The sequence below is a fragment of the Onychomys torridus genome, chromosome 20 (genome assembly GCF_903995425.1).
Source record: "Onychomys torridus chromosome 20, mOncTor1.1, whole genome shotgun sequence".
NCBI lineage: Eukaryota > Metazoa > Chordata > Mammalia > Rodentia > Cricetidae > Onychomys > Onychomys torridus.
Window position 1 is genome coordinate 46,758,338 of NC_050462.1, and position 11,695 is coordinate 46,770,032.

The 11,695-nt window shown below is 47.3% G+C and overlaps 1 protein-coding gene across 1 annotated transcript; it reads left to right on the forward strand.

The window, feature by feature from the left end:
- Window positions 1-5,518: 5,518 nt before the first annotated feature.
- On the forward strand, window positions 5,519-11,264 carry LOC118571199 (major intrinsic protein of lens fiber). The gene is made up of 4 exons (XM_036170152.1): window positions 5,519-5,899; window positions 6,823-6,987; window positions 7,407-7,487; window positions 10,707-11,264. Exons 1-4 carry the CDS (start codon window positions 5,540-5,542, stop codon window positions 10,890-10,892), a joined length of 792 nt encoding a protein of 263 aa, XP_036026045.1. The 5' UTR covers window positions 5,519-5,539; the 3' UTR covers window positions 10,893-11,264.
- Window positions 11,265-11,695: the final 431 nt, after the last annotated feature.

Genomic DNA, 11,695 nt, shown 5'->3' on the forward strand with positions numbered 1-11,695 from the left:
CACACATACACATATACACACACATACGTATATACACAAACACACACATATACACATACACACACATATACACACACACATGCACACACTACATGCACACACACACATTGCAATAATGATAATAAATAAAACTTATAAAAAAGACATAATTATTTTGAAATTACCCAGTTTTATTATCTCACAAACCCTTTCTCTTCTTCAATAGTTTCTATTAAAAAAGAAAACTTGAGGGGCTTAGGGTGCTAGCGTGTTTACTAAGCACGCATGGAGCCCTGGGTTAGAGCCCCAGTGCCACATAAACTGGGTGTCATACTCTCCTTCCTCTGGTTGAGGTCCTTCAGGGGAAAGAGAATGAGAGAGGATGAGGAGGAGAGCAAGCCTGATACAGCCAGGACAGCAAGCTTTGTCTTGCTTTACTCCTTCTCTGGAAGACCTGCAGAGATGGTGGGCATTCTTGTTCGGTTGTCTTAGTTTTCTTTTACATTATTTAAAATAAATAACAGGGAAGGTACAAACCGTAGCATTCATGTGGAGATCAGAGGACAGCTTTCTGGAGTCAAGTCCTTTCCTCCACCTATAGATGGGCTGCGGGGATCAAGGTTTGGAAGGTCATCGGCTTGGAAGCAAGTGCCCCCCCACACTGATCCATCCGGAGGACCAGAGGATCTTGGGAGAGGCAATCCTCGAGGCCCCATGCTTTGAGGGCTGCTGCTGGTGAGGCTGGCACAGATGTTCAGTGAGGTCAGTCGGGCATGGAGAAGTCCAGCTGTGGCTCTGCCGGAGGTCTGTGCCCAACACTTGACCTTGTGCAGGGGAAGCTATGTTCTGAGCCAGAGCACAGGAACAACCTGGCCTTAGTTCCTTTACCCTGACACTACTCTAGGTGGCTGCAGCCAGCTGCCCCCTCTCATGCCCCTTGAACAGGATGGTGACGCTGAGCAGGTACTGAGGCTAGCTGGTTAACAGGACTTTAAGGAATAAGCAGTCAGAGAATACTGGTGCTCGGCCAACCTCTCAGTAAACCACATTTGCTGTGAAGTGGGTCTGTCCATTGTGTTAGACTCAACGGCTCAGGATTCAGGGTGACTTGCTTTATTTAAATCTATCTCTGAAAGCTTCCTAGGTGGATTGCGTTAGTCAACTGCCTGTCATAAGACAAAACCTCAAGACAATATCTTGTGAAGAGAAAAGATTTTATGGTTAGCTCTTGTTTCTAAAGGTTCCAGTCCAAACCTGAGTGACTCCATGGCTTTGGGCCTCCAGCAAGTGTGGCACGTCTACAGGTGAAAATGTATGGCCGCGCAGTTGGCTTTTGTCACAAGCCAGAGGGCACAGCAGGAGAGGAAGAAGAAACCAGTGTGGGGAAGCCCCCATTGGAGGGCATTCCTCCTTGACCTGAAGACCTCATACAAGGACAACTTTCTCTGAGCCCACCATCTCCCCATAGCACTGCTCTGGGGAGCAAGTCATCTAACATGGTGGCCACTGCAGGACACAATTCTTATTCAAGCCGTGGCATGGGCAGATGGTGGAACTTGCAGCCGTGAGAGGAATGTTGTGTCCTCCACCCCTGACCTCACAGATGAGCAGGAAAAGCCACGGAAGACCAGGCTCTGAGCATGGAGTGTTTCTACATGTTCCGACTGGCATTCACCATGCTCCCTGTGGCTTCTAGCAGTGATGGAGAAGCAAATGGACCAGGTAGAGGGGTTCCCTGATGGCCGGATCAGTAGCATTGGGTGCGATTTCCTGCCCATACCCAGCAAGTACTTGTGCAGGGTCAGATTCACTTCTCAAGGGAAGCACAACCTGTTTTCATTTTTTGTTCTTTTTTTTTTTTTTTTTTTTTTAAGTCTAGGCTAAGGCTGGGTGTAGTGGAATGCACCTAAAAATTCTAAAAATTCTAGCTTCTTAGAGTCTCAGGTCAGAGGATTTTGAGTTCAAGGACAGCCTGGACTATACTGTGGGGCCCCATCTCAAAAATAAATAAAAACAAACCAACTAAGCTACTAAAAATCAACCAATATGCTAATTATATGTAAATATGTGTAAATGTTAAGTAACTTTGTAAGCTTATCTCCAATTAGGGTTTTTGTTTCATTAAGTTTATTTATTACTTATTGTGTGTGTGGTCAGGGCATGTGTGTGGAGGTTAGTGGACTATCTGAGAGAATCGATTCTCTGCTTCTGCTCTGTGGGTCTGAGGAATCAAACTCAGGTCATCAGGCTTAGTGACAAGCCACTTAACCCCTGGAGTCATCTCACTGGCGTCTCCAGTTATGATTGAAAGATGCTGGTATTTAAGTAAACAAGGAGCATCATGTGAGAGGATCGGGCCTGCAATTCAGTTATCCATGGAATTGTTAACATTTTTTGTTTGTCTGTTTATTTTTTAAGTAATTTATTTATTTGTATTTTATGTACATTGGTGTTCTGTCTGCACGTATGTCTGTGTGAGGTGTCAGATCCCCTGGGACAAAAGTTATAGACAGTTATGAGCTGCCATATGGGTGCTGGGACTTGAACCTGGATCCTCTGGAAGAGCAGCCAGCACTCCCAACCTCTGAGCCATCTCTCCAGCCCCTGTTTGTTTTTTGAGACAAGGTTTCATTTGTAGTCCAGGCAGGTTTCAAATTCATATGTAACCTGGGCTAGTCTCACATTCATAAGCCTCCTGCCTCAATCTCTAGAGTCCTGGGATTACAGATGTGAGGCTCACACCTGGCTAACTGTTGATATCTGACAAAGGATAAAAAGGGAAGGTTTTTTGCTGCAGATAAGGAAATCTGACCATTTGGTGATGAGTTAGCTCCCCTTCTGTTCCTCTTATAAAGGGGTACCAGATTGTGAGAAATTATTTTTGGTGTTAATAGAACCTTGGCTTCTGTGTATTAAGTGTTTTGCTCTATGTGGGACACTTTACCTATTTTTTAAGCTATAATATTTATTTGAGGAAGAAGATACTGAGCCCCAAAGAGCCTATATTAAATGGGTTCAACAGACATTTATCTCTCTCTCTCTCTCTCTCTCTCTCTCTCTCTCTCTCTCTTTTTCTTTAAGAAAAGGTTTCTCTGTGTAGCCCTGGATGTCATGGAACTCTCTCAGGAGATCAGATTGGCCTGGAACTGCCTGCCTCTGCCTCCTGAGTCCTGGGATCAAAGGTGTGTGCCACCATCACCCTATGTATTTATTTGTTTATTTGAGATAAGGTCTCACTATGTGTCTCCAGGTCTTGCTTTGAATTCAAAATCCCCTGCTTCTACCTCCCATGTGCCAGAATTACAGGCACATGTCAGTGTTATGCTCTCTCCCCTTTGTGGGGTTTTAGCTCATCTGTATGTGTTCTGAAAAATGCATTTGTACTTTATAGGTAAGTGCTCTAGCAACCAGATCACATCCTCATCCATTTTTTTCACATTTATAAGAAGATTATCACAGTATATATATATATACGTATGTGTGTGTGTGTGTGTATTTCTTTTAGGTTTATTTATTTAATGTGTATGAACATGCTGCCTGCATGTGTGCATGTGCACCACATATGTGCCTGGTGCCTTCAGAGGAAGGAAAAAAGGCATCAGATCTCTGGGAACTGGAGTTATGGATGGCTGTGAAGCCATCATGTGGATGCTAGGATTGGACCTCCATCCTCTTTAAGACAACAGATGCTCCTAACCTCTGAGCCATCTCTCCAGCCCCTATCTGTTTATCTCTCTCTAGAGATAGATGGAGATATCGATTGAGACCATCTTCCAGTAGAGCCCTGGCTAGCCTGGTGCTTGTTATGTAGTCAGGTTGCCTCGATCCTGCTGCTTAAGGCTTGGGCACTGTCAGTCTACTCTCGGTAGAGGGAATCCTTGAGGCCACATGGCCCCAGTAGGAGCTCCATGCCAGGCACAAGTCTCTCATCCCATGTGACTGACCCTGGCTTTGAGCATGGGTGGGGGTGAGCCTGGCACAGATGCTTGAGGTGAGTTCCTCGTGCCTTAACTTCCATGGTTCTGGGATTATAGGCATGTACCATCCGTCATACCTGCAGATGGACAACCCCCTGGAACTTTTGGAAACGATTTTGTTGCTAAGATTTATTCTTATTATTGAGTGCCACTGACCATTAACTCCTGTTGACGTTTGAATAATAATCCTATCACTAGCTACTACATCACCGCTTGTCAGTTCACTCTCCCGCTGGCTGGCGAGTGTCTGGGTTGCTTTTGCTTTTTTGCAGCTGTGAACAGCTGCTCTTGTACATATCTGCTGGTGTGTCTGTAGAAGAGTTTCTCTTGGATATATAAGTGCAGTTCTCGGGTCAGAAAACTCGTATTTGTTTGTTTTTTCATGCAGCGCCCGTTGTACTATGTATCAAAGGGTCTTAACTTACACTCTTGCCAGTACTTGTAGCTATTTCTTTCATTTTGTGTTCTCTCCCACCCCTGCCCGACATGTGCTACTGCGGTCTCTGCTCTTATCCTTGATGTGTTTACCCTCGCTCCTGTCTGAGGATGCCTTCTGGAAGCAGCACAAACCCTCTGTTTCCCGGGGTTGACCGAGGTGACCGGAATCTAGGGACATCACTGGATGAGATGTAACATACCTTACAGGGCATGAAGTCAGGAGACTTGAGGTGCTCCTGGAACATTCAAGAGTCAGAGGGTGTTGTTTCTCCTGAGCCAGTCCCTCTGAGTGCCTGTGACCTCAGCATCTCCTGCTGGGTTAGAATCCTTCCACCCACAGACACTGTAACATTTTCCCATCCAACCTCGAACTGGATATTACAGGACAGAAACACAACTGACCTCTTTCCTCCTCGGACCCCCAACCCCACTTTCAGCTTACGCTTCCTCTTGCTCTCTCTCTCTCCGGTTTAAAAGGGCAGGCTGAGGGTTTGGAGAGGGAGGTGCTGGCATGGGTTGGGGGTAGGGAACCCAGGGCTCGAGAAAGCCAGACACAGCAGAACTATTCTGTTCCAGAGCTGCAGGGTCCACAGATTCCAGTCCAAACCAGCCAATAGGAGAAGGCCCTCTAATCCTAGGGAACTAAAGAATTCTCTTCAGTTATTCAATTTCCCTGATGTACCCCACTCCTTATCCCCATCCCCCCCCCCACCTTAACCCTGATAGAGTCAGAGGAGCCTGAGACACCCCCCACCCCCCCAGGAGTGAGCCTAGCCCATATGCCAGCAAAGTGATCTCAACCTGAGTTCCAAGAAATTTGAGGAATGTTGTAAGCCAGATGTCAATCAGGACCATGAACCCCAACTTTGACATAGACAGACTGAGTGTTCCAGTTCTCCATCCGTGAACCCCATACTCCTGGCCCCCTGGCTCATCCCCCAGATGAGGAGGGAAAATCCAGCCTCTCCATCCGATGTTTGGGACTGAATTCAGACATCCACAGCTGTGAAAGGGTTAAGAGGCAGAGCCAGTTACCTCAGCCTGCCCCTCCCAGGGATTAAGAGTCCTCTATAAAGGGGACTGTCCACCCAGGCGAGTTCAGGGGGTTATTAGGGACCCAGGCACTGTGCCCACCCCCCACTGCCATGTGGGAACTTCGGTCTGCCTCCTTTTGGAGGGCCATATTTGCTGAGTTCTTTGCCACGCTGTTCTATGTTTTCTTTGGGCTGGGAGCCTCACTGCGTTGGGCCCCGGGACCCCTTCATGTCCTGCAGGTGGCTTTGGCCTTTGGCCTGGCCCTGGCTACGTTGGTGCAGACGGTGGGTCACATCAGCGGAGCCCATGTCAATCCTGCAGTCACTTTTGCCTTCCTGGTGGGCTCCCAGATGTCCTTGCTCCGCGCCTTCTGCTATATGGCAGCTCAGCTTCTGGGAGCTGTGGCTGGAGCAGCCGTGCTGTACAGTGTCACCCCGCCGGCTGTCCGAGGGAACCTAGCACTCAACACGGTAAGGGTTGGCTAAGGGGCGGTGGGGGGAACATGGTGTCTTTACTGTTGCTCTAGTGCTTGCTCATGTATGTACATAGAGGGTGTGTGTGTGTGTGTGTGTGTGTGTGTGTGTGTGTGTGTGCGTGTGTGCGTGTGTGTGTGTGTGTGTGTGTGTGTGTGTGTGTGTGTGAGCTTTGGAGGGGAAAGGAAAGCATAGAGCCCTCCATGAAGGTTGAGTTCAGATCTCAGCTTTCCTTCCAACTCTGTTTAGGTTCTTTTGCTGTCATTGAGCAGGGGGATCTAGTCCCGGCCTTCCTATGTAGCCAGAGATACTCCTCCTGCCTCTACCCTCCAAGTGCTAAGATTATAGGCACGCCCAAACACATCCATTCTGTTTGGTGCTGGGAATAGAACCCCAGGCCTCATGCATTCGAAGCAAGTAATACCAAATGAGCTTCATCCCAAGTTCTTTCCTTCTTTCCTTCCTTCCTTTCTCTCTCTCTCTCTCTCTCTCTCTCTCTCTCTCTCTCTTTCTTTCTTCATTCATTATGTACACAGTATTCTGCCTGAATGCCAGAAGAGGTCACCAGACCCCATTATAGATGGTTGTGTGCCACCATGTGGTTGCTGGGACTTGAACTCAGGACCTCTGGAAGAGCAGCCAGTGCTCTTAACCTCTGAGCCATCTCTCCAGCCCTCCTTTCAAGTTCTGAAGGAGATTTGTTTTACTTTATAGAACCTCAGTGTCCTCGCCCATGTGAGTAAGACAAGCATTTCCAAACAGTAACCAAGACTGTCAGGAAAGACTAAGATAGAAATACCTGGGCTAGAGGGTTACATACCCTTCCTGTCCTGGGAGCTGGACTATAAGAGGATGCCTGCTTGAGATGGTAACAGCGTGGCAGTGCTAACAGTGGCCTCCCTTTCTCCCCCTGTGACCAGCTGCATGCTGGGGTCAGCGTGGGCCAGGCCACCACTGTGGAGATCTTCCTGACTCTCCAGTTCGTGCTCTGCATCTTTGCCACGTATGACGAGAGGCGGAATGGCCGCATGGGCTCTGTGGCTTTGGCTGTTGGCTTCTCCCTCACCCTGGGGCACCTCTTTGGGGTAAGCAGAAGAGGTGGGAAACTTCTTACTCAGGATTCTAGGGATCCCCCAAAGCATTACCAACCCATAAGGGTCCTTTCTTCCCAACTCCACCTTTAAATCACAGGTATTATCCACCCTTTTCATTATCAATTGGCACAAAGGGATCAACTTCCTTTTAACTACTCTAATCTTTCTTGACTTCAGGGTGGAAATGCACACATCATGGGTAGAATTGGGTTGTTCTTCTGGGTCCATAGGTCTGTCCCCAGATAGACTATCAGTGCCACTCTCCACTGTGGAGAGTTATGCAGCTGGTCCTGCCCCAGCTGCTGCTGGCTGGAGACAAGATACCACCAGCTCTCACTGGCAGTGTGGGCTGTCGGGGGAGAAGCTGGAAGGTCGGGGTGGGAAAATCTCAGCATCTCTGTCTTTTGCAGATGTATTACACTGGTGCAGGGATGAATCCTGCCCGCTCGTTTGCTCCGGCCATCCTCACCCGGAACTTCAGCAACCACTGGGTAAGTAAGTGTACAGGGTAAGAAGAGCTAGAGCACTTTTGGCGGGCTGGCCTGCAGGTTGCCTTCCATCAGGGTGTATTGGCTGCTCTGCCAGCATACAGCTCAGGAGGCTGTCACAGGCCTTGGCACACTTGCATGTGCACATTGCATTATTTTGTCAAAAAGAGAAGCTCCAGCTGGTAGTGATACCTGTAGTGCCCGTAGTTCCGGCGTTTGGGAGGCTGATGCAGGAGGAATATTTGAGCCCAGAAAGTTGGAGCTAGCATGGACGCCACAGCAAGACCTCGTTTCTGAAGCAAACAGACGGGAGGCTCTTGCTCCCACTGGCCTTCTCTTGATGGCAGGGGGTGGGGAGCTTTTTAACTGAGTACCCACTGGATGTGAGAGCTAGAAGCAATTGGATAGTCAACTACATTTAAGACAAAAATGTCTGGTTCCAGAAGTCAGAGTGTATGCCTGCCCATGGGCCAGCAGCACCTTAGTTCTACTTTATTAGTCTCATATTTGAGTCTGACTAATCACTCATTCTTTACTTCTGTTCATCAATTACAGAGTAACACACACACATATATATATATATATATAAAATTATAATTTATATAATTATATAAATGTGACAGTTATCTGTATAAACCAACTGGCACAGATTCTGGCATGGAGTAATCTTCAACAAATAATAGTAATGCTTTTGTTCCTTTGGGCACATGCAAGATAAGCATGAAAACAGTTCAAAAGAATCTACCAAGATGTACAGCCAAGATTTCCATAGCAGCATTAGTTACAACAGCAAAAGGGAGAAGCAACCCTAATTCCCCCTGCTAGATGAGTGGAGAAATCACACGTGGCCTATGTGTACATAAACCTCAAGGACATATACTAAGTGAAACTGCCTGTCACCAAAAGATAATCCTTACACAGTTCTGTTTGCACGAGGCAGAATATTCATATTCATTCAAATAAACCAACGCGGCGGTACAAACCCACATTTCCAGCACTTGGGGGGTGGGAGCGAGAGGATCAGGAGTCCAAGGTCATCCTAGGCTACACAGCAGTTCAGGTCCAGCCTGTGCTATACACGACACCAAAGAGAGGCGGAGAAGGGGATGGAGGAATGGGAGCGAGTGCAGAGAAAGAAGGAAAGAAAAAGAAAACAGGAACTCTAGAAACAGGAAGTCAAAGGGCAGCTGTCAGGAGCTGGAATGGAGTCAGATAGGCAGTTTAATGGCTATATCGTCTTATATTTTAAAAACTCAAAAAATCCTGGAGATGAGTTACACGACAATGTGGAAATATTTAACACTATCGAGCCACATTCTTTTGTTTTTTTTTTTCTTTTCTTTCTTTTTTTTTTGGGGGGGGGAGCTGAGGATCGAACCCAGGGCCTTAGCTCTACCACTGAGCTAAATCCCCAACCCCTTGCCATACTCTTAAAAATGATGTAAACAAGCAGGCATTTCGGCTTGCGCTAGTCACAGCACTTAGTAGGACAACCTGGGAGAATTGCCTTGGGTTTGAGGGAAGGCTGGGTTACACGGTGACTTAGACACCAGCCTGGGTTACACGGTGACTTAGACACCAGCTTGGGTTACACGGTGACTTAGACACCAGCTTGGGTTACAGAGTGGCTCTGACACCAGCTTGGGTTACGGAGTGAGACCCTGACTCAAAACTATGCAGTTCTGCAGAGCCTGGAGTGTGCACCGTTAATCTCAGCACTCAGGGGCACAGGCAAGCGCATCTCTGAGTTTGAGGTCACCCTCATTTACAGAGCAAGTTCCAGGACAGCCAGAGCTACACAGAGAAATTCTGTCTCAAAAAACAAAAACAAACAAAACACAGTTCTGGGAATGTTCCTCAGTGGGCACAACACTCGTCTGACAAGCACAAAGCCAAGTTCACTCCCCATCACAGAATAAACCTGGATAGTGGTACATGTGTGTCATCCCAGCACTTGGGAGGACCAGAGGATTAGGAGTTCAAGGTCATTTTCAGTTACATAGCCAGTTTGAGGTCATCTTGAGGTCAATGAGATCCTGTATTCGGCAACAAACAAGCAAACAAAAAACAGACAATACTTAATAAGATCAGTTTTATGTTATAAAGTGCATTTTACCACATTTACATTTTTCTAAGAAGTATATAAGCTAGTTGAAAATAACAACAAATAGAACATATGTATGCTAAGGAAGTATAGGTAAAACAGACAAATAAGAAGAGAAAAATGACCAGGCGGTGGTAGTGCATGCCTTTAATCCCAGGCAGAGGCAAGTGGAGGCCAGCCTGGTCTACACAGCAAGTTCCAGGACATCCAGAGCTGTTACACAGAGAAACCCTGTCTCTTGAAAAACTAGAAAAAAAAAAAAAGAGAGAGAGAAAGGAAATAAATGGTTAGTAAATCAGAAGGAAATGACAGGTTTTGGTGTACAGACAGTAGAGTCTAGATAGTTTTGTTTTGTTTTTCAAGACAGGATTTCTCTGTAGCTTTGGAGCCTGTCCTAGAACTCTGTAGATCAGGCTGGCCTTGAACTCACAGAGATCCACCTGTCTCTGTCTCCCAGAGGCATATGCCACCACTGCCCAGCAAGTCTAGATATTTTTAGAAACAATATTATTTTATTTATTTTTTGTTTTATTATTATTATTTTGTTGTTGTTGTTTGAGACATACAGATCTCACTATGTAACCTTGACTGCCTGGAACTTGCTATGTACACTACGCTGGCCTTGAACTCTCATAGATCCACTTGCCTTTGACTCCTTAGTGCTGATGTTAAAGGTGAGCACCACCATGCCAAGCTGTATTTTATTTTTTAATGTATATAGGTATTTTGCATGTATGTCTGTGTGCTACATGCCTGCCTGGTGCCCCCGGAGGCCAAAAGGAGCATTCAGACCCCTGGGAACTGGAGTTACAGATGGTAGTGAGCTGCCATGTGGGTGCTGGGAATTGGCCTTTCATCCTGCGCAAGGGCAGCAGGTGCTCTTAACCAACCACTGAGCCATCTCTCCAGCCCCGTGGAGTCTAGAATGTTAAAACCAACCAGCCAAGTGGGTTGGCTGCTTTGTACAGTGCAAGAGCGTGTGTTCAGCATGCGTGTGTCCACACACACACACAGCAGCACCGACAAAAACCTGCGTTGACTTCTACTCACCAATGCCAACTGTGTGGGACAAGGGCAGGGAGTCCCGAAGCCTGAGCATACCTTCTCTCTTCCCACAGGTGTACTGGGTGGGCCCGATCATCGGAGGGGGCCTGGGCAGCCTCCTCTATGACTTTCTACTCTTCCCCCGGCTCAAGAGTGTTTCTGAGAGACTGTCTATCCTCAAGGGAGCCAGACCCAGTGACTCCAATGGACAGCCCGAGGGCACAGGGGAACCTGTAGAACTGAAGACTCAGGCCCTGTGAAAAACCCAACTGGAGAGAGGAGTGGGATGCTTCTGGGTTTCAAGGAGGGGCCAAGCCAGCCCTTGAATGGAGAAAGAGACTGTGGGGAGGGGCATGTACTTCTTTATTTTTTAACTTATGTGTGTTTTCCATTTTTTTCTTTTGCTGTGTGAAATCTTTCAAGTTGCATTCACGATCTGGTTGGTGCAAACTTCCCTTCCTCCCCACCCCAGCTCCCTTCGCCGTGTGTGTGTGACTGTTCATATGAATGTGGATGCATGTGGCTGTGTCTGAGTTTGGGGACGCAAAAGCTAGGGAAGGAAAAAGAGGTGTCGACATGTTATGTCCCTCTCCAGCCCAGTTTGGTGGTCACAGAGAATCCAAGACCTTAAGTCTCTGGCTTTTACCCTGCTTCTAGTCAAGTGTCTGGATCTTGATATTTGAAGGATCAGGGGAGAGGGGATTCACTCCCCTCAGGAAGCAGACAGACAGAAAGGGGGAGGCAAGGCATTTCGGGGATTGGGAGGATGGATTCAGGGAGGTGGGTGGAAGAGGAGATTTTATTTCCAGATCCCTAGGCTAATGTACCTAAAAGCTTTGAGGGGTTGATGGGAGAATAGAGCCTACTTATCTCAGGGATACTTGCCCCAGAGACTGGGGTGGAAGGAGCTCTGAGAAAAGTAAACATGGGGCTTGAGTTGTTCTGTAAAGCCACATAAACCTGTCTACGTCCACTGGCTGGGTTGCGTGTTCATTCAGAGACCTTGGACCGGAGGGACCTTCCAACCGAAGTAGGGTTTGGGTAAAGGCCTAGAGTCTAGAAA

Excerpts from the sequence above, each read along its gene's own strand:
- LOC118571199 (XM_036170152.1), top strand. The coding sequence starts at position 5,540 with ATGTGGGAACTTCGGTCTGCCTCCTTTTGGAGGGCCATATTTGCTGAG. Across the intron at positions 5,900-6,822 it reads GGAACCTAGCACTCAACACG|CTGCATGCTGGGGTCAGCGT; the intron begins GTAAGGGTTGGC and ends CCCTGTGACCAG. Across the intron at positions 7,488-10,706 it reads GGAACTTCAGCAACCACTGG|GTGTACTGGGTGGGCCCGAT; the intron begins GTAAGTAAGTGT and ends CTCTTCCCACAG.